At 45.4% G+C, this 24,380-nt stretch overlaps 1 protein-coding gene across 3 annotated transcripts in view; it reads right to left on the bottom strand.

Moving 5' to 3' along the window:
* RTN1 (reticulon 1) overlaps positions 1 to 24,380 on the bottom strand; it is a gene marked incomplete at its 5' end in the record, with an annotated part of 114,632 nt that overhangs the window by 10,473 nt on the left and 79,779 nt on the right. The window contains one exon of one of the 3 annotated variants that reach the window (XM_079309319.1): positions 4,819 to 4,879. The exons of the other annotated variants lie outside the window; for them this stretch is intronic. Coding sequence (XP_079165445.1) covers positions 4,819 to 4,879 — 61 coding nt within the window. Of the gene's footprint in view, positions 1 to 4,818; positions 4,880 to 24,380 lie in introns of those variants that run through there. 3 annotated transcript variants of the gene reach the window in all.

Raw genomic sequence — 24,380 nt, 5'->3', positions numbered from 1 at the left:
ATGAGAGGAGAGCTGGAACAAGAATAAGGAAAAAGGAAAGCCTTGGTACAGGATGCCCTCCATGTTATCTCCTACAACATCTTCAAGATGTAGATACGAGCACAAAAAATATTGAGGATTGCCTCATGTGAGGCACCAGACTAGGCTTGGGTAGACAAGAGAGGACTGGCAATAAAAGAGGATTGTCAGTAAAAAAAATCAACCCTACAACCACACCACACCCAGCCTATTGCAGCATTTTTGATTATTAATTATTATGTGATTGGTGCTTCTATTAACAATTACATTTGTTATTTTCAGGTTCATGTGAGAGCTGCTTTAAGACCAGGATTGGGCACAGCAGCAGGAGAAACACACAACTCCTGCTCATCAAACTCTATCACTGCTGCCTTGGCCAGTTTCTGTGGAGGAGGTTATGGATTTCACCTTAAGTGGGATAAACCAGAGACTAAGCAGAGTTCCTGAACGCAGGCTCTGAGTGCAATAATGTTATGGAAATATTAAAATTTTCCTGAGATTCTCCTGGACCAAAGGAATAGACCTAAACTCTTAGACTCTATCCAAGCATTTGAAAATCTGCAGATTTTCAAAATGAGTGGTTCAGACCTATGTTATTTAGAATTAAATATGATGTGGAGAAAGTATCCCCTTCTGATATTATAAAAGCCTCACCAGAACTCACTTCCCAGGGACCTAATGATAACAAAAAAAAGATGTCTTAAAAGATGTCTCTGAGCAATGTGGTCTGGTGGAATTGTCCCTGGCCATGGAAGGGAGGTTGGAACTGGATGGTCTTTAAGGTCACTTCCATCCCAAACCATTCTGTGATTCTGTGCTGGCAGCACATTTTCTCACTGATCTTTTTTTACCACCAACAGGAACATGCTGGAAGAAGAACTGATACAATTTCTGCATCAGTAACCAAAAAAAAAAAAAAAAAAAAAAAAAAAAAAAAGAAAGCAAGCAAATCTAAAAGTGGTAAATAATCTTGACATATTTCCTTCAAACTTCACAGGAAATCATCTGTGAAATTAGGAAATAAACTCCCCATAAATTGGTGTAGTTTTATGGAACTATGAGCTAAATTTTTTACAGCAGGAATTGAGTTGGTACCAAGGTTTTAGCCCTACCAAGATCCAACATAAGAACCAAACTGAGGCAGATCTTTATCAAGTGGATCCCAGCTGAGAGATCAGCCCACAATATTTTCAATCAAACACTGAAAGCACCAACTGGCTGAAGTTTTATTCTTATTATAAAGCTGTAATTAGTCAGACTTCACAAATGTCAATAAGATTACAGATTAACAGCATGCAACTGTATTGTTGCCATTGAAATTCTTTATCAGTCTTAAAGTGAGGAACATCACCATGAACAGTTGCTGCAGCTTCCCATCACACTTTGGAAACCATTGGATACATCAATCAGGTAAGGAAGCTGGCTCTCTGAAAGCAGCTGCCAAGAAAATGATAATCAATAACTGCAGTCCCAGCACACTGATGTCAACTAGATGGATTTGATGAAATCTGCAGTCCTTTTCCACGTTAAGTTATAATTATAATGTGGGTAATATTTGGGATAATTTCTATGAACACTTCACAGGCCTATATCTCTGGATCTTTTAATTTTTCTTTTTTAATAACTCTTGCTGAAGGTTGAAGTTGCAGGGGCAAGCCTGATGCTTGTGACCAGCCAAGAGCTGGCACGTAGAAGGAGGAGTGGAAAAGGGAATATTCATGAGCACCATTGTGCTGACACCAACCAACTCCAAGCTGGGGTGCAAACTTGGGCACTGATCTCCTGATCTCCTCTCTGTGGTACCTGAGGGAAGGGCTGGAGATGTGTCAGGGGAGGTTTAGGTTGGATATCAGGAAAAGGTTCTTCACTCAGAGGGTGTTTGGGCACTGAACAGTCTCCCCAGGGCAGTGCTCACAGCACCAAACCTACAGAGCCCAAGGAGGGTTTGGACAATGCTCTCAGGCACAGGGTGGGATTGTTGGGGTGTCCTGTCCAGAAACTGGACTTTGGACTCTGAGTCCCTCCCAGCTCAGGATGCTCTGTGGTTTTATGTCCTTCCTAACCCAGAGCACCTCTCTGGCAGGGTGTGAAGCCGTGTCCTGAGCTGAGCTCAGTCCCTGGGGAGGGCAGGGCTCCTTCCCTGGCTGTGCTGTGTCACTCCCGTGTCACACCCGGCTGGCACAGCTGCAGGCTGCTCCTCCAAGGCCCGCAGCCACCAGCACAGCCAGCAGGGACATTCCTCTGACACTCATGCATTATGCATGGCTCCATCCCAGCCTGCTGCCAATGCATCACCTTCCAGCGCAGGATGGCTTGGGCGTGGAAGCGGCGGCGATTCCTGGCAATGTTTTGGATGAAGCAGACGCCCAGCAGGGGCGAATTACTGTCCTGCTAAAGGGCTGGATCGTGACCCACCTTTGCTGTAATCATGCTGTACCTGCAGGATGGGCAGGTAAAAACCAGCATTTCCAAACGTGTGCAGCAGCAGCAGTTAATTCACTGCAAGGGAAATATCAGTACCTCGACTGAGTGGGGCAAAGTCAAAGCATCACCAAGAGTCTTTGGTGCTTCTCACAATCCCCACCCGATTTTATACCAATTATAAATACTATATCAATTCAGTGATACAGCTAGTTGCAGGCTTGGTTGTTGAGTAATCAAAACTTTTGTTAACCCTGTTGTTGAATCTCCATAATTTCCATAAAAATATGCTCTGTATTTACTGAGGTTTCTCTCTGCATCTGTTACACTCACAGACACATTCCAGACTTTTCAGGGAGGAACCATAATTCCATTGACAATCAAGCTGGCAAAATTATGCATCTCCAGATTTGCACAAAAACTGATATTCCTGGTTGAGACAGAGACAACATGAATAATAGATATTAAAGGAATCAATGAATCGTCTTTAGCCTTCGTTCCCCTGAATTTTAAATTTCCTCTATTTTATCAGGGACTGATCAAAGAATTTTGATGACAGAAATAATATTCTATGGCTATTTCATGCTTTGTGCAGGATCATTTTGGAATCATAAAGCACCACCCATGGAAAAGAAAAAAAAAATGCAAATGCTGGGGAAGTGAGGCAAGTGATTTATTTTAACTGCGTTGATTTTTTCAGACCTGGGATTTTTTTTTCAAATCAGCACGGGACATATTGTATCATTCAATTTTCATCAAATCTAACCCACTTTCAAAAAGGAAACAACTGAAGGCGAGAAACCCCACTGTTATTATTAGTTATTAATTTAAAAAACAGCATGCCCTTTGTTATTCCTCTTTTTTATGATTTTTTTTTTCTGATGAGAAGGAAAATACTCAGTTTGCTTCTAAAAACAGGTGGTTCAGCAATCTGACTCAGCAAGTCAATGTTTTTATAACAATCAGCACAATACTGAGCAATTTTGAAGAAAAACCCAAACCCCACCCTATGAGGAAGTGCATCTGCAAAGCTCAGAGGAAAAGACCCTGAAGTTTGGTTGTGACTCTCTTGCAAAAGCTTAATGAATCCCACAAAACACATGGAAACCCCTTCATTTCTGGGTGGAAAGCCAGAGCTGATGGAGCCTGGCATTTAATAGGTGCATCTGTTTACTTTCCAGCTCCTCATCCTCCTTAAAAAACCCTCAGTTCCTAAATACAATTAGATGCTGAAATGATTGCAAAAAAATCAAGATCCCTAGAGACAAGCGGCTGAAAGGTCTCTCCATCCCCCCAGAAAAAACAATTTAAGAAGGTTTTCCAGCTTCTGTTGCATCGAGCTGCATTTATGAAACTGTCTGCAAGCATCCTTGGACCCTTTAATGAGATGATGCTATGGAGTAATCGCTGTCCCAGGGACCCCGCTGTGAGCATCAGCACCAGGAACGGACTGTACAGGGTAAACACGCACCTTAAAATTACAAAAAACGCATCCAAACAAAGCCTGCCCGAAAGGATCAGCCGCTAGCTTTTCTCCCTCTAATCTGCCCACCGAGCAGCGTCACAGAGACTGTCTTTTATCAAAACAAAGGCTGGATGCTGGCTGGGAAGTGTGAAGCCGACTAAAAATGGCTGAAAATCTGTCCAAGGCACCCGGGAAGGTGGCCAGCCCCACCCAGCGCAGACACCGACCCGCTCAAAACCCGCTGAAATTCAGCCCCAAAAGGGAGATGCCATTGTTCCCTTCGCCTACGCGGCAGCGAGAAAACATCACCGCGGTATTTTACCCCCCAGAAAGAGTGCTCGGGTGCATAATGAAAGGATTAATGTGGGTTTTTAAAAAAAAAACAAAACAACAAAACAATTCTAGAGGACAGTAGGAATCGGGGGCCATCCCGATTGCCGGAGCTGCGTTTTCTTTGTGTGACACAAGGCTGAGCCCGGCTCTGGGTGTGTCCGTGGGCAGCCCAATGCCAGCACCCAGGGCACCAGCACAGCGGCATCCCGCTGCCCTAAAGCCGCGAGGAAGGGAATCGTGCCTGCGATATCCCGGCGGAGAGAGGCGAGCAGCAGGAATGACGCCCTAAGGGCAAGGGCGGATGCTGTAAGGTGGGAAGGGAGGACCTGTATCCTGGATGCTTTCAGGCTGAGACACCTGGCGATGGGAGAAATGCATTCCGAGGACAGAAACAGGGGGGCTTTTAACCTTTCTTCCTTAAATTACCCCCAAAGAACAAGCCTGGCAGGGAGGGAGACAGCGAAACAGCATGCAAAGGCCCACAGGTGAACAACGCAAAAAACCCAAAAAAATGGCTGGATCCTGCCTATACCTCCTCTTCCATGCACTCCTAGCATGCAACAGCAGAACAGATAGAATACCCTGACATTTCCAGTTGCTCCAGAGACAGTCCATCTTGGTGGAGTCGGCGCTGGCTTGCATGGCGGCGGGCGGCTCTAGCACTGGGGCATCCCCGAGCGGCGGCGGCTCCGCGGGCAGCGCCGCTCTCCGCGCCCGGCTCCGGACTGATGCTGCAAGCGGCACGGGCGGAGGGGGAGGGCATATTGTACGCGCTGCGGTCTCCGCTGCAGCAAATCAGCACTGTGATGTGGCTGCCCTAGGGAGCAGGCTCCTTTGAAAAGGGGGGATGCGGTCCCTTTTCAAATCAAAAGCTTGCGCTCGGGCGGCTTAGCCCGCTGAGAAAGATGTGGAAATGGTTAAGGCAACCTGATGGTAAAGGAATAAAAACAAATTGGGTGTGGGTGAAGCTGGGGGGGGGGGGGGGGGGGGGGTGAGCGGTGTTTCCTATGTGTCAGTATGGTTGTGGCTGTTCGTGTTCCAGAAATTTCTTGACAGTGATGGAATCTAATGTTTTCTTCCCCTTTCTTTTTCATTTATTTTTTTAATTTTTTGGTTTTTTTAATGAAGGCCAAATTTCACCCTCCAGGTTTTGATGCTTCCTTGTCTTCTACCCGGCTGGGTGGGGTCGGGGAGCAGGCAGGAAAACAAACAAGGTCAGGATCCAAGCTCTGCAGAGCAACCCCTATTTTCCTTTTCTTTCTTTTCTTTTTCTTTTTCTTTTTTTTTTTTTTAATCCTGCAAGCATGGGGTGACTCGTATGACCCCCCCCCCCCCCCCCCCCCCCCCCCCCGCCCCCGCCACACCAGGATGCTGAAGATTCCCAGTTACTCCAGGTTTGGGTGTGCTGCCTGCTCTCACTGCCCAAAATGCTACATAAATCAAGATTTGAGGTGTAAGGGTGCAGGAATAAGGAAAATAGTGAAAAGCCCACTAACAGCTGAATTTTGACTTGGGCCTCACCACTCCTTCCCTAGCAGGGAACAGTCTCTGCCTCAGTTTCCCCACCAATAAACTATCATGAATAGCCTTGCAGAGACATCATAACCATGCCATGTCATACTTGGCAAACACTGGGAAAGAAAATCCTTTACCACTCAACCTGTTCACTTTTTCAGATTTTGGGGTATTAAGAATCTTCCCAAAAAGTCACCCCATTTCACTGAAGAGTGATGAGTATATAGACTGTGTCCAGTCATTTTGGGCAGGATGACCCCAGCTGGGCACCTCTCAGCTCTGAGGCTCATTTAAACCTTTAGATCATGACAGTTCATGAAATAATTTCACTTTGTTGTGTTTTACTGAATTCTGCTTCTTCATGTGGAAATAGACACCAATACAGACACAGAGGTTGAGGTACCCATCAGCATGGGGAATAGAGCTTGAACCCCTCTGCTCTTTGGCTCCAAAAATAAAAGGTCTTTAATACCTGACTTGACAGGTATCTCCTCCAACTGGCAATAGTACTTCACTTATCCTTCCTTCAGGTAACTCATCTCACAGAAGAAAGCCAAAATTTAAGGAGATTAATCATAATATTATCTTACTCTTTACTAGGAAACTCTGCTGGGATTACAGAGACCAACAGCTATTGTTGATATATATAAACCATCCTCAAGATCCCAAAAATGCTTACTTAGCCTTGAACCCAGCATCTTCATTCCCCTAACAGGGAAATCCTTAACTAATTGGGGCAGAACTGGCTTCAGCTGTCATTGCATACAGTAAGATTAAACCATCTATAATATTACAAAACTGAATTTTGTGTCCTTCCTGGCTTTGTTAAAAGTAAAAGGAAAAAAGAGGTTGGCAAGGGACGATCTCTAAGCATGAGCTGATTGGTTTAAACCCTTTGCATGAGCAGAAAATATCCCTATTGATACATTTTGCCATGCAAACTCTTCAGCTCTGCAATAGGGCTCCCAGCACCAGGTCATAATATGAAATATTTACAAGAAGTGTGTGTAAAACAGAGACATCATTCACATAAAACTTGTATTCCCTGTCCTTGGAATAGCCCTAAACACCCCAAATACAGTGCATAGGTGGAATTCATGGCTACTGTGTGTGCACCACCAGCAACACAGCAGAGAGAAGGCAAGGGGAAAAAAGATTTCTGTTTGGCCTCACTATAACCCAAATTTCTCAGTCAAGTATGAAGGACAAATTCCTTTTGGACAGAAGTGTGGCCCATGCACATTTAACATCCCACTAATGATTTCTCCTTGCCTTCATTGTTTGTAGAAGTTTTTCTTGCCACAGACTTGATCTCTCCATTTCCTCTTCCAGGCTACCAAAACGAGCCACTTCCTGCTTAAATTCTTACTTCCCTTTGGAAAAGTGTCTCTCCAGACCTGGCCCATGTGATTGGACTCTCCCACACTACTTCCAGAACTATTTTAATCCACAGGCACCAGAGCCCATCACTTCACCAGCAGTAACAGGAACACTGCATTTGTGTCAGAAACAGAACTGAACCAGAAGGGTGAGATGAAGACACTTTAAAAATGCTCATGGGCTAAGAAGAGCTTCCAATGTGCACTGACATGTCCCAGGACCTGAGGCGGGGGGGGACAGAAGCAACCCTGTGTGTGACTATAGAAATTGCACACAATCCCCATCAGTGCTGGGTGGAAACAGGACTAAAATGGCATTGATAAAAAAGGCATTTCTGCAATGAGATTTTAAATTATGCATTCAGTAAGTAGTGAGACAGAATTAGGGCTAGGCATTTAGCCATCAATCCTGGGGTTAAGAACTGCTGCTTTGCTACAGACCTAAACCAGGAACAGGCTGGAAGGCACAAATAAACATTGCACTGCCTGGATCTTAAAAGGGTGACACATGCACAGAGATTTTGGCATCAGCTGCAGGAGAGTTCAGTGTTGGAGAACCTTCCTGTGATCATGAATATGAGCAGGATGAAAAGTAGTAAGTGGAATTTTCTTCCCTTCAGAGCACTGTCCATTGGAAACCTCCTTCTGCTATGGATGTTACAGAAATTATTACAGATCTTCAGATGTGTTAGTGAGGTCACATGAAGCTCAGTGTTAATGGCACAGCCACAAGCTGAGGGGGCTCATCAGCCCTTGCCTGTTAGATCTGCTGGAGATAATGACCTGTGTGGGGCAAGCACTCAGTAAAATAAAGTCACCCATAAGATCACTGCAGGGAGCCACTCACCAAGTGAGCACATGAGGAGGGTATTGCTGTCTGCCTCATTTATTTCCATCCCTCCAGCTCCAACAGACATCACAGAATCACAGAATCATAACCTTAAAATGCCTTAAAGGTCATCTAGTTCCAAACCCTTTGTCCATGGGCAGGGATGCCACCCACTAGACAAAGTTTCTTAAAGCCCTGTCCAATCCAACCTTGAACAATTCCAGACACAGAGCACCCACCTCTGGATGGCCAGATGAGCCTGTAGCTCTGCAGAGGCCAGGGACACTCTGCCATGGAGTGTGGCCACCAGGGTTGTGCTCCTTGCAGGGGCACAGGAAATCCCAGAGCTCCAGCCCTGCCTTGTGTCCCTTGTGTCACACAGTGACCCAACCCACCTGTGCACCTCTGATGAGCTCTAACAAGGTCAGAGCTAGCAACATTTAAGGTTTTTTAGGTAAATCTACTGGAATGGACCATATCAGTCCATAAGAGCTCAGAAGCACCCACTGTTCTACCAGGAACTGAACCTCAGGGCTGCTCCTCAACAACCCCGCTGGAGGCCAGGGGTGAAAGTCAGCTGGTTTCAAAGACGATTTGATGATTAAAAATCCAAAGACAGAGTTGAAATCACTGTTTGGAGTGCAGTGCCTTTGAAGGCATTTGGGCTGATTGCTTTTTCCTGCTCCACTCCACGTCAAGGCTCCGTGGGACACATTGAGGGCAGCGCCAGATCTGCAGCGTGGTGCTGAAAGATCCTGACACTTGGCACTTTAGCAGAACAATAGCATTAAGGGAGATCATTTGGGTTATTTTTCTAAGCCAATTTGTTCTTAACATTAGCAACAAAAATAGGGAGGATGCTATTTTAAAAGTGGCATTAATGTGTCTCGAAGCTCTAAAGAGCAATGGGGAATTTTTGCCTGAGCACTCCAATCAAGGGCAGCCAGCAATTACATTTTCGTGAGGAGGATGTCAATAGCAGAAGGATGGGCCAAATCCTGGCTCTGCTCTCATCCTTTCCACTGTCTTGTGCTTGTTCTTGCACATTTTCTGCTCTGCAGAGCTGCTCAAACAGCAAGGCCATGAGCTGGGAGATGCTGATGGCTGTTTCAGGTCCATCACTTCTGACAGTACAGGAAGCACATAGACAGCTCTGTCCTTGCTCTCTTTTGCCCCAGGTCTTTGCTACTTTCTCTTAGGAGATGTAATGCAGTGATGAATTAACTTTTTTCTTAGGTCTTCAGACCACAAAAGGAATCAATAGCTGGTAAAAAAAAAGACAATATGGTCTTAAACTTGCAGAATTAAAGTCAGAAGCTGAAGAATCACAACAAAAGAAGCTCCATGTCTTGGCATGTCACATAATGTTCCAGCTTCCCTGCATTTTCTTTTCTGCAATTTCTTTTTAAGTCTTGAAATGCCTGGATTTATAGGGGGTGTTTTTAATCATCAGTCAAAATATTTGGGTTTTTCACAAGGACAAGAACTGTGATTTTGAGACATGCTAAGCTTCTGCTCTGCTGCCTCTGTTTCACTTTCTGCTCAGCAAAACTGTTCTTCATACCCATCTTTGCTCAAAGGCTGAGATTATACATGTATATATCTATATATATAGATGTATATGGATATATCTAATTACAGAAGTGTTAATTGGAGTGGACCTTGAAGATCATCCAGTTCCCAACCCCTTCCACTATCCCAGGGTGCTCCAGCACCCAGCCTGGCCTTGAACACTTCAGGGATGGGGCAGCCACAGCTTCTCTGGGCATCCTGTGCCAGGACCTCAGCACCCTCACAGGGGAGAATTTCTACTTAACATCAGGTCTAAACCTGCCTTCTGTCAGATGAAGCCATTCCCCTTTCTCCTATGACTCCATGCCCTTGTCCAAAATTTCTCTCCAGCTCTCCTGTCAGCCCCCTTTATGCACTGGAAGGTGCTGAGGTCTCCCCTTCTCCAAGTTCAAGAGTCCTGACTGTATAAGAGGACTAAATAATAACTACATATAGCTGTAAAATAACCATATATAACTGTATAATTAAACCTTATTATCACCAGATTTTCAGCAGCAAGCCAGTGACAGGAGCCAAATGAGTTGGTGAAAGATCCAGGTGAGACAAGTTTGGTGCTTGCTTCCTTCCCTGGGGAGGTGGCCTTTCCTTGAATCCTAGTAAATTTGCATTCTGGGGGGGAACTCCTTATATTCAATGTTGTTATTAAGAAACAATTTTGGGTTTTGAGCCTCTGATGCACCTCAGTGAACACAGACCTTCTTCAGCAGCCATCCCAGAGATGGCTGGGACTCCTGTGGTGCCATTTAAGCTCTCTGATTACTGCAGCCAGCAGCACAACTAACATATAACAATCAGTTTTGATTTACTCCTGGTTCTTCAGAGGGAGATAATTTCTCTTAGTTCTTTAATGTTATTTTTGAACTGCAAGGTTCATAGAAATAAAAGCTCTATTCCTGCCATTGACCTAGAAAAGTCTTTTGATTCTTTCCAGTGGGACTACTTTTTTTCAGTTGCTGGGAACCTTAAAATCATTCTCTCCTCTGGGGGAGGTAGTTGCAACATCTTCATTACTCCTTTAAAATTTGATCAGTAAAGCTGAAGAGACCCTAAAACTCTCTCTGACCTCCTGCACTCCCCCATTACAAAGGGAAGTGCTTGCAGCTTATTCCCATTTTCAAGCCTTCTGTTTTTAAGCTTGTGCTGTGAAGTTTTTCTCTCCTACAGCACTGCTGGTGCTGCAGCTGGCATTATTAATTCCATTTCATTAACTGATCTTCTTAATGTACTGGAAGACAAAAGGGAAGACAGTCCTGAGACCACAGAGTGGCTGAGCCTCAGGAGATGTGTTCAGTGCCCACATCTGCCACAGGCTTCCTACACGACCTTGGGAATTCTCTGTCTCAGGTCCCTGGGTCTGCTCAGTCTATTTAAATTTGGGGCAGCACCCAGCACAACATCTGAGGCTCCAGCAAAGGAGCCTTGCTCATTTCTGCAGCACAACTTGCAAGGCTGGTGTTACTGGCTGCCATTCTTGGAGCAGGGAGATGAAGCAAGGTTGTAAAGATGAATTTGGATTGCACTGTTCCTGCAAATGGTGAAATCCTGCCTGGTGGTGTGTGAGGGGCACAGGGACTCTCCTCTTTGGCCAAGCATGCCCTGAAGAGATGATGATGATGCTTTTTGAGCAAATTCTTGAAGCAAAGTTTGTTGTCCAGTGCCTGAGCTGGTAAATGAGGCACAAACCACCAGGGAGAGACCCTGTCCTGCCCTTTGCTCCTCTGCACATCCAGGTCCTGAGCTCAGGCAGCTTTGCTGCACCCCCAGGAAAGATGTTCCCCCCAAAATGCCAAAGCTTTGCTTCCAGCTTGCAGGGCTGCCCTTTGCTCCTGCTCTGCTGGGATCAGACCCAAATTGTGAAGCTCCAGGTGCTGATTCAGAGGTTGGGATGCTCTGCCCAGGTGCAAAACGCAACTACAAATTCTGCAAATGTGACAGCAAATTAAACCAACAGCCTGCAGGCAGAGGCTCAGGAGACTGAGGCCACATTTGCAGCAGTGCCACAAGCCCTCAGTTTGGTTTGGGGTGCTCATGAGCAGCCAGGGGTGCCTGAGAATGACCTCTGGTTTGCAGTATTTCTGCTGGCTCCACTGCTCCTGTACCTGGCACTCCTGCTGCCAGCCCAATTCAGGCCAGGGGAGAAGGTGCAGAATAATTTAATGTAGATCAAGCCCCTTTCCCCAGCTTCTGATGCTCCCAAAAAATAATATTCTTTGGGGAAAGGTGCTCCCTTTTTGGGCCTGAGCTTCTCACCATGCTGGGGAGCTGCTTCAAGCCTCTCACCAAGGACATCTTTACATCCTCCACCTGCTCTGCAGGGAGGATAAAACACACTAGTGGTGGAGGTGTGTGGATACTGCAGCCCTGCACTGGCTGGCCAGCACACAATTGTCATGGCAACCCCAGCTTTCCCTGGAAAACAGAAGCAAATCACTGAAACACTGGATTGAACAGCCTGCTCCATGCATGAGAGACACCTGGGTACCAAGATGCTCTCTGCAGAGGGACAGCTCCAGTCATGCCCAGCCTGGGAATGCTGTTAATATGGGAAAATCCTGGCTGTGGTTACAGAGAAATGGAGCACAGGCTGGACAGGGGGAGGTGAAGAAGCAGCTGCTCCTGTCCTGGGCAAACTCAGCCTACATTGCTTACAGAAGTGATGGAGGAGGCAGTGTGGCTGCTTATTGCAGCAATGCCAGTGGTGGTGGTGGCACAAAGTGGGGGGGAAAAAGCCAAAGGGAGCAGTGAAGGGCAGAAAATACTGATGTGTAAGGCAGGAGTGCAGTGCAAGGCTGTGAGAAGGGGAAAACAAGGAGAGAACAGGGCAGGGTTCTGCTGAGAGTCTGTGTGGGCACTGGCTGGAGAAATGCTTCAGATGGCAAAGCAGCACTCTGAGTTTTAAATGTTATTATGGGCCTCTAGGGCAATTAGAAGAATTAGATCAGGAAATGATGTGCCAGAAGTGTTGGCTGAAAAGTGCTCAGAGTTGTGTTTGCTGGGGAAATGAACAGGAAAAATGGTTTTCTGTGGTATTTTAGGACATGGGTTGGAAGTGAAGTAATACAGAAAAGCAAAAGTGTTTTGAGTAGTGGGGGGCTGGCCCTGCTCCAGCACATCCCCTCACATGGGGCAGAGGGAAGAGGGCAGATCACATGTATATATCTTATGGAAGATACCATAAGCAAGGTCAAGCAAGCTTCCAGCATCTAATCAGCAGAATATGCCATGAAAATCCATGCCCTGGAGTCAGCTCATCAGGAACTTAAGATCAGTCATCCCTAAAACCAGTTATCATATGCAAACAGATGCAAAATGAGGAAAGAGAGAAGGAAAAAAAATGCAGAACTCAGTTGAACCCACCGAACTTGTGGAAATGGGCTTCTCTCTGAAGAACAGATCCTATCTCTGAGCACTTGGCTATCATATAACCTCACTCCCTCTCTGCACACAATGAGAAAGTCCTGATTTGGATGCTGACATCAAGTAGCTGAGAAAAGACAATTTAATTTCCCATTCTCAAGGCTAAAGGATTAAAGATAGAACAGCAAAACTACTTCACATTTAGAAAACCAAATGAAAAAGCCTGGGGAATTCAGATTTTCCCAATGATATTAAATACCACAAACCACATTTTCCTGACTGCTTCTGCAGAAGGACTGAGAGCTCTCTATCCTGGGGTGAGTGTGAGCAAAATACAAGGTATAGGGTGGATTTCAATATATACATGAAAAATTGAATTATTTTTCCATATTTATCAATTAATAAGTAGCTTGAAATTCCACTGGAAAGAACTGAACAAGGGGAGGTGTTTTTCTTATTGATAGCACATTTAACCACTCTGCTGTGATAACACCATGTGGATATGGAGAAGCATCAGGAATTTCAGGGTAACTGCACATTTGCAGGAATCCAGAAATAGCTGTATCCCAGAGCACTGCACATGAGCAGTGTGAGGTGGAAGGAACCATACTCCACATTCTGCATGGACAGTGAATTCCCCTGCAACAGGTTTGGCTTTTGCAGAAATGGGGAATTTCCAAAGAGAACAGTAAAATAGGTCTGGGCAAGATTCACAAAAGGTCTGCTGGGATTTCAGAACTGCTTTCCTTGAGTGTTTCCCTCCTTGCACACATTTAAGTACATGGGGCTTTGATGAAACTCCCTGACTGAGAGAGGTGCCACCAAAAACCTCATTGTGTTATATCAGTTAGTTCATTCTTAATAAATCCACCCAATGATCCAAAGCACCATATCCCTTGTCTCCCATGTGAGGTTCTTGAATTTCAAATGCCAGGTACTTAAAATTAATGTCTTGCAGATGAATCAGAGATAAACTGTAATGGCATGACATTAATTTCAAATTATCAATTCAAGAAAACCACAATTTTATTTTGGTTTGCAAACCAAAAAAAAAGCCCAAACTCAATTGTTGTATTATTTTTTTAAATGAACCTGCTTGTTCACAGGTGCAGTAGATGTGATCAGCCCTTGCTGAATTCTAAGCAGAACTCTAAGCCCAGCTGGTCCTCAGCACCTGTGGGGCTGGGCTTTGGAAAGCTCAGCCTCTGACTACCCCCAGTTTGAAACACCAGCCCACAAGATTAGGATGTTTTATACTGGGAAGAGAAGGATTTAGTTTTGGAAGCAGCAGCTCTTACCTTTTCCAAAACGCTTTCTTTTTAACTGTGCTTTCCCCCCACCTCATTCTTTTCCCAGTCTGCCTGACATTTAAAGTGATCAAAGTTCCCTGTGAACCACAGCTTCTAAATTTCAGATAAATATAGCCACGCTGCTCTGCATTTGTTTGTTTGTTTTTCTCAGGTTGCAAACCTGCAGCAGAGACCTACTTACTGTGGAGCAGGGGGAACTGCTGGTTTGTCACCCCGTGTCCAGCAGCCAGGAGGGAGCAGAGCCCTCTGTGCAGGATGGGGCTCACAGGGTCCAGTCCTGCTCTGGCAACTCAGAACAAACCCAGCAGCAGCCCCCTTGTTGGCTGGAGGAGCCAGAGCAGCCCTGGATTGGGCAGAAGGCACATGGAGACATGATGCAGGGAGGGAGGATGGAGATGGCTGTGGTTGAGCACTGTGACATGTTGGGGTGATGTGGCCAGAAATGTGAATTCTGTCCCCATCTGTTAAACCAGGTGGGGCAGTGCCCCTGATCTCCTGGCACATATTCTCTGCTCATGGGCCATCTTTAAACCAGCAATCATCTTTATCTTCCCACAGCCCATCCTCCCTCCAGGAGATATCTCCTGCTCATGGCCATTGAGTCCCAGTTCATGGCTGATAAAATTCCATCATCCCACTGGGAGATGCTCCAGCCAGGGCAGGAGCCAAGCCTTTCCTACCCAGAGAAAAAATGAGATTTGGACAGCAAGTTATCCTTCTTTTCACTGGATTCCAGAGGAAAGCCAAACCTTTCCACATCATCCCTGGAGCTTCAGAGGAAACTGCCCCTTCTCCAGGAGCACTGCTCCAGCTGAGCCACATCTGCCCCTGCAGGAGGATGCAGCACCATGGAATGGGACTGTGCCACCACCCTGACTGACTGACTGTGCCAGCTTGGATTCTGACTCTGGCAGGGTTTGGGATTGTTCTTTGTAATACTGTATTTCTATTTTAATGTTCCTAGTAAAGAACTATTATTCCTAATTCCCATATCTTTGCCTGAGAGCCACTTAATTTCAAAATTCCAGTATTAATTTAGAGGAAGGGGGTTTACATTCTCCATTTCAAAGACAAGCTCCTGCCTTTATTGGCAGACGCCTGTCCTCCAAACCAAGACACATGTCCAGCCCATGCTGACACACAGGGAGACAACCCTGAGCCCTCTGAGACATTGGGGAGCTCTGTGGGCTCTGGGGTATGGATGGAATCACATGCTAGAGCAGGAAGGTCCTGCCCCTGCCCACACACACTCAGCCAGGTACAATTTATTTTGCCCTCCCCATTAGCTGGGAGGCAAACGTGGCAATTACTTTGTACATCCGAAGTGTCAGAACCCTTTGGCACATTTCCCTGAAGGTGAATAATTAATGAAAGGCTCTGATTAGTGTGAATGTTGTGGAATCATCAGACAGCATGGAGTGACATTTATTTCTTGATGCCTGAGACAGGGCTTTGTGAGGAGGCTTCCATCCTTCCCTGCAGCTGAAAGGGTGTGGCCTGGGGTTTGTTCTGTAAAAAAGGTTTCTGCCCTGCTTTGTGCTTAGGCTGCCACAGGCATGAGCAGCCTTCAAAATATGAATGATGGAAGATAAAATGAGTGATGGAAGATAAAATACATTTATTTTCCATGCAGGAAAGACATCCTGCAAATGCAGCACCCAGCAACTCGTTTCTCTCAGTGCCTCATTAGAGCCACCACATCTAAAAGGGATTTTTTTCCCCTCTTACTGATAAACAGGAGTCAAGGAGAAGATACCAGGTGTACATCTGCCATGGGTGGGGCTCAGATCCTGTGAACTCAGCCCCCACAGCAGGATCTGGCTCCCAGGGCAGTGGGATTCCAGGTTGGCACTGGGTGGCAGAACCAGCTGGTGTTCCTGCAGGGTGAGCCCTTCCAATAAGAGGCTGCTGCATGGGAGGCACAGGAAGAGCTGGTGGCTGTCACTTTAAGTCCATTTTCTCCTACAATTTCTTTCTGAATCAATTCCCCACACAAAACACACCAGAGAGTTGTACTGAGCTATGACACCCAGCTCTGTGTGAGCTGCTGCCCTTTTCCCAGCCCTCCCTCATTTTATCATCAAACTGAAAAAAATCTGGTTTTTACCCTGAGGGAGAGAGGTTTTTACTAAGGAGGAGAGGGGCTGCCCAGAGAACACATGGAGCTATTACATGTGCAAATTTGGTATCTTTGGGGTCCTGCAGTGCAGAAGAAGGTACAATCTTCACCTCTCCAGTGAGGAGATGAAAGGAGAGCAAAGAGTTTACATAACAGCAGAACTCTTCTGATCCCAAATGCCACAGCCAGAATGACATCAGCTTCAAAATGCACTGTCTCATGCATTTCACCTCTGAGCAGCACATTCACATGCTCAGGGATTATACCTTAAAACCTGTGCATCAACACCTGTCAGACACCTCAAAAAATCTGCCTCTTCCTAGAGAGATTTCCTCCTCACACAGAGTTTTGTGAAAAGAGGAGGCAAAAAGACTCCTTGCAAGGAAAAGCAAATAGTTTGGAAATCATGTACTTTAAGTCTGTGCCTGGTTCTGCATCATCCAACATGTGTTTCCATGGAAGCAGAGGAGGAAATGGGCAGCCTGTGGCTGCAAATCACAGCAATCTCACTGCCTGCTCACGAGCCTGAAAAGACAAATGGATCATTAAAAATAAAAAACACCTGAAATTTTAAACAGCCCTTGTGATAGTAGATAGCTGGTATTTAGTGATGCAATGTTCTCTTCAGGGACAGGGTTTCAAGTGCATCACAGATGAGTGAAACCAAACTTGGGCTCATTCTCAGGGGAAACAGAGTATGTGCCAAATAAAATGATTTTTGCTCTTTTGGTGGTCACACTGGTGTGATTGTGTGAGCATAGGGAATGGCAGTGCAGCACACAAAGGCAGTTACATAAATGGAATAAAAACATGTTTTCAGCATGGTTTGGAGGAGTGAGAGAGACCTAACCAAGGATGGTTTAGGAAATACGGATTGTGTAGGAAAAGGATTTATCTGTTGATGAAACCTGATTTTGATCTCTCTCCTGAAGTCAACTTGTCAGTCTTATCAACATTTCCTTCGAGTATGAACTTGTTTATGACTATAACCACGAAATTTTCCTGGTCTTAAACAAGAATCTTGAGATCTGCATCCAAAGAAAACACACAGCTCCTACCAGCTCTCAATCCAGCTGCAAACACACCCTGCTGCTGAGCCAGGCACATTTCACTAGGAGCAATTACCATTTTTGCCCAGGTAAGAGCTGCTTCTTGGCCAAAATGTGGCACTGGGTGACTTGATGGAAGGTCCAGTGACTAAGCTGGATCTGTCTGTGGCTTTGTGCATCTCCCAGCAAGGCTGATCTCTGTGCAGCCATCACAGCACCACATGCAGAATGTCCTTCCTGCACTTACTCCCCTCAGAAAAATCATTTCTCTCTTTTACAGCATCCTGCCTTGTCCCAATAGGCTGCAGAATCTCTCACCAGTTTTGGGTTTCTTTTCTTTCTTGACTATCAGGCAAGGAAATTTAGGCATGCTTAGAAAAACTGCCAATTAGAAAACAGAGTTGCAGGCTCTAGTGAGTTTAAAATCCTGAGATTTTTTAGTGTTTGGGAGACTTTTCCCCCACAGCTCTGTGTGCAAAGGATTTGGAGCTGTTCTCTGTAGCTGCCTGAATGCTGAATTTCTGAATACTGTGGTCAATACTGTATTGAATAACAATACCTATGATCTAATGGCAGCTCTGTGTGCATCTAGGACTTAAGTTTAGTAGATTATTTTCAGGCAGAGAACAGCAAAAATTGAAAGAATGGGTGAAATCCATTTGAGTTTCTTAGAAACTACATCCAAACAGGGAAATATGAGAGATTAAAATAAATCTACTGGGTGAAATGAAGAGATTGAGCTTGTACCAGGACTGACCCTATTTCCAGAGCCTGCAAAGGTCCCAGAGAGCTCAACACCTGCAAATCCCAGTGAGCAGATGGGAGTATCACAGAATGTGTCCTTCCTTTAGAAGCCTGTGAACACATGGCTTAAAGGGAGGGTGCACTGGGTTGGTTTTCATCTCTGACTAGTGCTTAATATTCTTCATCTTACCAGTGGAAATTGCCTGCTGGTACTGACTGGTACCATGAACTGTGATAATCTGGGATTTTTCCTTTTATCTCAAAAATATGGATGTCAAGTCATTTTTTATTATTATTATTTGATCAAACTGGAATAGTGATTTGTGGGTTGTTTCTACCTACACTATTGATAAGTGAGCCACTGTGTATTCACTGGGCCCAAAAGCCCAGTAAAAGGCTCTTGTATCCTATTCCCAGCTCCAAACCTACCAGGACACCTGGGAGTGTTCAAGTCCAAGCTCAGTGGGGTTTTGAGCAACCTGGTCTAGTGGAAAATGTCCCTGGCCATGGCAGGGGGTAGGAACTGGGAGATCTTTAAGGTCCCTTCCAAACCTAACTATTCTGTGATTTGAGGATTCTATAAAATAAAAAAAAAAAAAAAAAAAAATTAAAAAAGCTCTGCAAATTTTGTAAACATGTAAAGAAAGGAAAACCACTAAATATAAATTCTTGGATTAGGTAGGAAGGAACTGAAAGGTTAGCAGAGAACTGGTGCAGATGTGCCTGCACTAGGAGAATATCAGAAAATCATTTGCTTCCAGACAGCCAGAGATATTGATCTGCAGTCACACAGCAGCACAGGCTGGGCAGGAAGCATCAGCAGAAATTGGCTGAGGGAGAGGGAGAAACATGTCAATAAAATCAAGGCATGTGTCAAAGGGAGGAGGAGGATGGAGGAGGCCAGCAGGGCAGCCCATGCTGGAGCCATGGGTGTTTACCTCATTCTGTGTATCAGTGACCTTGGGGGTGATGCCATTATCTAATGATGCCAAATTGTAGGAGGCACAGAACAAATTAATTACAAATGGGAGATTATGCTCACGGTCTGATAAGCAGCTCACGGAGTTCAATGGAGAGAAGTTTTAATGAGATTAAGTGACAAAGCCATCACTTAGAAGGAAGCATTAAAAAGAATACAGACAAGGAGAAAGAACTGGGGGCGAAGGCAGAGAACTATTAAAACCATCTGTGTTATTAAAAGAGGAGTAAACAAGGGCTGTGCCTCTCAGGGAGGAATGGGAATGGTAGAGAGGCTGGGAACTGCTCCTGTGAATTTATTGTATGAAACATCTGAGGCAGGCTCAGGGGGACATTGATGGGAAACCCAGCACAAATTTGGGATTATCACCAGCAGCAAAGCACTGCCTGGCTGGGTAGGAATAACTGCAAGCCTGGAGAGCAGGTCCAGGAGGTCTGGGTGAGTGGGAGGTGGCAAAGGGCTGGAGCTGGCTTGGTGGAGAAGAGCTCTGCTTCAGCCCAAGAGCAAAAAGAGCAGCATGGTAGCAATCAAGGAGAGAAACTGGCCAGCAGTTAATATGCCAGGCTCTTAAATAATAATAGCTCTTGCTAATGATGAATAATTAAACAGAGCCCTTGGTCCTCAGGCCCATGTGTAGTTCCACTCCTCTAATGCACAGCAGAAGAATCATTTATAGTATGTGGCAGGAGGAATCTTGTGATCACAGGGACTGGCTCTGCCTCATCTCCTACCAAACCCACTGCATCCTTCTCCCTGGGTTATATTTAAAGCTGAGTTCAAATAAAATTGGAATGGGAGCAGCTTTGAATCAGACTGATGAGAGACCTGGGGTGTGGGGGATTGGAAATAATGTCCTTTGTTTATGTTGCCTGCAGGCAATGGGCCAAAACAGCTCCTGGAAAGGAGGAGACATCTCTTAGTTCAGCATCAGTGGCAGAACTCTACGTGGCTGTGCTATAAAGCAAATGTTAGGCATGTTTCCTCACCCTTCAGTGATGGGACAGGAGCTGTTGGGGTACCCGGGGCTGGCTGGCATTGTCAGGCACCTAGTGACTCACTAACACATGGCTCTGCCAATTCTCACCTTTCAAATGCATCTAAGGAGGGAAAAGGTTGGAAAGAAAGCAGAGCAGACCCCTGGCTTTTCTCCTCTATTTTTCTCCCTTCTCCCTCACCTTCCCACCCACCATGTCACCATTGTAAGGGGACTGAAAAAAGGCACCAGGCAAAGCAGAGCTGACCCTCAGACAACACAAAAAAGTAGCAATTCCTGAATTTAATAATCCTCCTCACAATTAAATTCATCCTGCAAGCTCTCCAAGGAAAGGACCTTACTGCTTGTTCTCATCTTGGTTAACAAAAGATCAGGATCTTGGCTGGGTCTCCAGACACTACATCTAAAATAAGATCTAAAAACAATAATCAGCCCAGAGCTTTCTTTTTCCGGAGAAATCAGGGAGCAATTTGTGCATGTTAAGAAACACATCCAGCACTGCAGCCTTTCAAAGTCATCTGCTATTCCCTTGACTTCCCTTGCAATGCAGATTATCCAAATGCAGATCCCTGGATGCTCTCTGATACCAAATTCCAGTAAATATTTACAACCCCTCTCTTGCTATTTTGGGTCAAAATATGCTAAAAGGATGCATAGGGGATGCCTCAGCATTTTGCAGTTTCTTCACTTTGGTCAGCAAAAGTGAGATCCTGTGGGGGGTGACAGCTAAAAATGTGTTGCAATCTCACCTTTCTGGAAAAATTCAAACCCCTACAGTTAAACCTGGTTTTAAAAAAATGCAGGTAGAGCGTTATACATACAGGTATGATATGGGTCTATGATTAATTCAAATTCACAAATAGAATCTGCAGCTCTGAACTCCAGCCTTGCCCACAGGGCAGAAGCAAAGTTCTCATCTGAATAAATCCTGAAAACCTCCTCTGCCAGCATCTCCAAACCAGTGCAACAGCAACAGGAGCTGAAGCCAAGTGCTCCTTGCAGAATGCCCAGGAGAGCACAGCTATATGTAACAGAGATATTTCCACAGTGTTTGAAGCAACATTTCTATCTTAGCAGACACAGAGGTGCCAGGAAATGATTCTACTCCCCAGGCAGGATTCAAACCACAGCACAGGCAGGCCATGGCCATCACATTGATCTTTTTAACCCCCTCCATGGGGCATCAGGCATGAGCTGAGTGAGCACTGCTCACCCAGACACTCCTTTAGCTGTAGTGAAAGGCAATGCCCCTGCCCAGACTGCCAGATCCCTTCTAAGGAAAAGGCTTCAGCTCCCTGCCCTCCTTCACATGTAATGCAGAAGAGTTTGATGAGCCATTGCTCCCTTTCTGTGGGATTTGAAGTGCAGGGCAGAGGGGGAATAGCTGCAGACAGCTGCCCAGGTTGGTCAGGGGTCTCCTCACTGGAGAAGAAGCACTGGGGGGAGGCACTGATCTAACTTAACAAGGGGTGCAGGAGCAGAAGGAAGCAAGACTCCTTTAGGAGGGATAAGAGATGGCCTGTTCCCCTGACAGGTGTGTCTGACAAAGGTTCATTTCCATTCTGCCTGGCTCTACATGCTCCATGCACCAACCCCTCTGACCCTCAGCAGTGGCCTGCTGGCCATGGCCAGCTCTTTGCAAAGCCTCCCCTCAAAGGGAAGGTCTCACATCCCAAACTGAGCCAATCTGGGCCCACAAACATCACTGAAGTCACTGCTGTGTGCACAGCCAACACACCCACTGTCCCCTCTACAAAGGCTTTAGCTGACAGCCACTGGCACCCCAGGGTGGGATCCCTGCCCCATTCCCTGTGAGCTCTGGGACACTGGGACATTTGGCTCTGTGACACCAGGACATTTGGCCAACACATCCTTTAGCATTTGTCCTCCAGCACCCTCATGTATTTCCTTCTGCAATGTCAGTTTGCCCAGCCAGCCCAATGAATAATTCAGCAACATTAAACATGTGCTAAAGCTGTTTCAGCTCTTTGTAGGATCAGTTCTTTGGTCATTTTCTCCATTTAAACTTCATTCCAACATAATCTCCTCTTCATTGCTGCTGGGGGAGCAAGATCTACAAGTAAGAGCACGGTGCCATATTTATATGGAAATATAACAATATATATGGAAATTCCCTCTTTGATAGGAATGGTGTGCTGCTAATCATTCTGCTGGATGCCTTGCTGCTCCTGCTCACTGCTTTTGCTAATGGTGGAAAAAAAAATCAGCTATTTTTTTTACAGACATCTATTGGATATAAGTTCAATAACCACACCATAAGGATGATATCACAAACCAGAATTCAGAAAAAAACAGAGGCAATTTCCCAGATTTGTTGTGTGTTCCTGGTGTTACTGCAGTGAAAGCAATTCATCACACCCAACAAATCAATTACTCACACAAGAAATTAGCCAATATCATTCCTTTTTCAGCAGCTTTTCCAGACAAAAGGGGTGTGCACGTGGGTCAGTGTGTGACATCCAGCTGCAATAACTGTGCACTTGAAGGGTAAGGTGAGTGCTCATTTCAGAAGGCACAATTGCTACTGTGGCTTTTATTAAATCCCACTCATTTTATCACTCCCTGGATGGAGCAATAAGCCTTTCAGCTAAGGGTGAAACATGGCTTTGTTTAATTTTTGCAGCAGCAAAGCTCTAGTGCAGGAATCCCAGACAAACAGGGAAGACATCGTGTTCTCCCTCTTTGGGAAATAATTTCCAGTTATTTGGAGCATCTCTTGCAATTAACCTAAGCAGGTAAGCACAGCTGCTTGTGTTCCAGTGTTTCAATGCTACATTAGCTGATAAAGAAACCTTCAGAAATCCTGGCTGTTAATCTCTGCTGGCTTTTCTTCAGGCTCCCCTAGGCTGCTCGTTGCTCAGACACAGACCTTGTTTTGTTGATGCTATCAGCATTTCATGGGCATGTGTGCAAGGACCCCCTCACACTCCCCTGTAAGGAGCTGTCCCCATTCCTAAAAGAGAGCAGAAAAACCTCTCTGTGCAATGCCTGCCTCTGCCAACAGCACACACTGAGATCCTGGGCTGTTTTTATGGAGCTGCTCAGAGAACAGTGTCCCTGGGATAGCCAGGGGCTGGATTTTGATCCTACACCACTGTGGATCCCAAGCTAGGCAGAGAGCTTGTACCAGCCCATGGTGGTACCTTGGAAACCTGAATTTTATCCCTTTAATTTTGCAGTCTCATTGCAATTTCTATTCAAAAGATAAGAAGCTATTAAAAAAAAAAAATTGCATTTTGCTCATCTGTATGAAATGTGTTGCTCTCATCCCAGATGGATGATGTAGCAACATCAAAAGCTGTTTCCCTGGGGAATTATTCTTTAGGATCCAGTTTGAAAGAGGACAGTCTTTAGTGAGCTTCCTGCATTACCTGGCAGTCTGGATGGTCTAATGGCAAATCCTTAAGGCAAGCTCAATTTGCTGCCCTGGAAGCCTTATATCTCCCTTTCTGAGCCATGACTTTTTTCCAAAGGTAACACTGATTATCTGTGTCCTTTTAGTGCCTCTCAAGTTACCTGAGCTCAGAGGACTCCTGAGGTCACCTCTCACTGCAGCTTGCACTCTCATGAATTGAGTTGTGAATTATTTTGATATGAACTGGAAGAAATCTTGTACACCTTTCCCAGTGATGCTGGAGAGTTTCAGGAAAGGATTGGAGGGCTAATTCCATATCAAATCTCATGGCACCAGCTGGGAAAGGGTTTCTCTGAGCAGGTGATATCCAAGGGCTTTCAGTGCATAGATTCAAACGTGAGTCAAGTAGAAGCTGCAAGGAACATAAACCACAAAAGCAGAGGTTCTGGCACCAAAGCAACCCAATTAGCAGGGCTTTTCCCCCACCAAAAAAAAAAAAAAAAAAAAAATCACTGTTATGTAAGATAGCTGTAAATCTGTAATATTTTGTGTTTCTGAGCCCTGAACTCTCAGGAAACAATTGCTCAACCACGTTGAGTGGAGAAACATCTATTTCTGAAGCACAAGGAACATTGCATGCCAAATTTTCAGGAGTAAGGCACAGCTGGACCCTCCCAGACCCAGAGCAATTGTGAAATTGGTCACCACTGAAAAGACAAACCTTCACCTTAATTTCTACAGCTGATTTAAACACCCCTGGCATCCCCATACATCCCCAGCACAGGCAGGGTTGCATCTGGCAGACCTGTGGAGGGGGCAGGAGATTACTGGCAACAAAACCAACCTGTGTTCTGTGTGAATTAGGGTTTTTTTTTCCATACTTGTTGGTATTCCTCACACACAAATGAAATCCAGAACCA

The sequence above is a fragment of the Erithacus rubecula genome (genome assembly GCF_903797595.1).
Source record: "Erithacus rubecula genome assembly, chromosome: 6".
NCBI lineage: Eukaryota > Metazoa > Chordata > Aves > Passeriformes > Muscicapidae > Erithacus > Erithacus rubecula.
The sequence above is the reverse complement of the archived record's forward strand: the minus strand, read 5'-3'. Positions and strand labels throughout refer to the sequence as shown.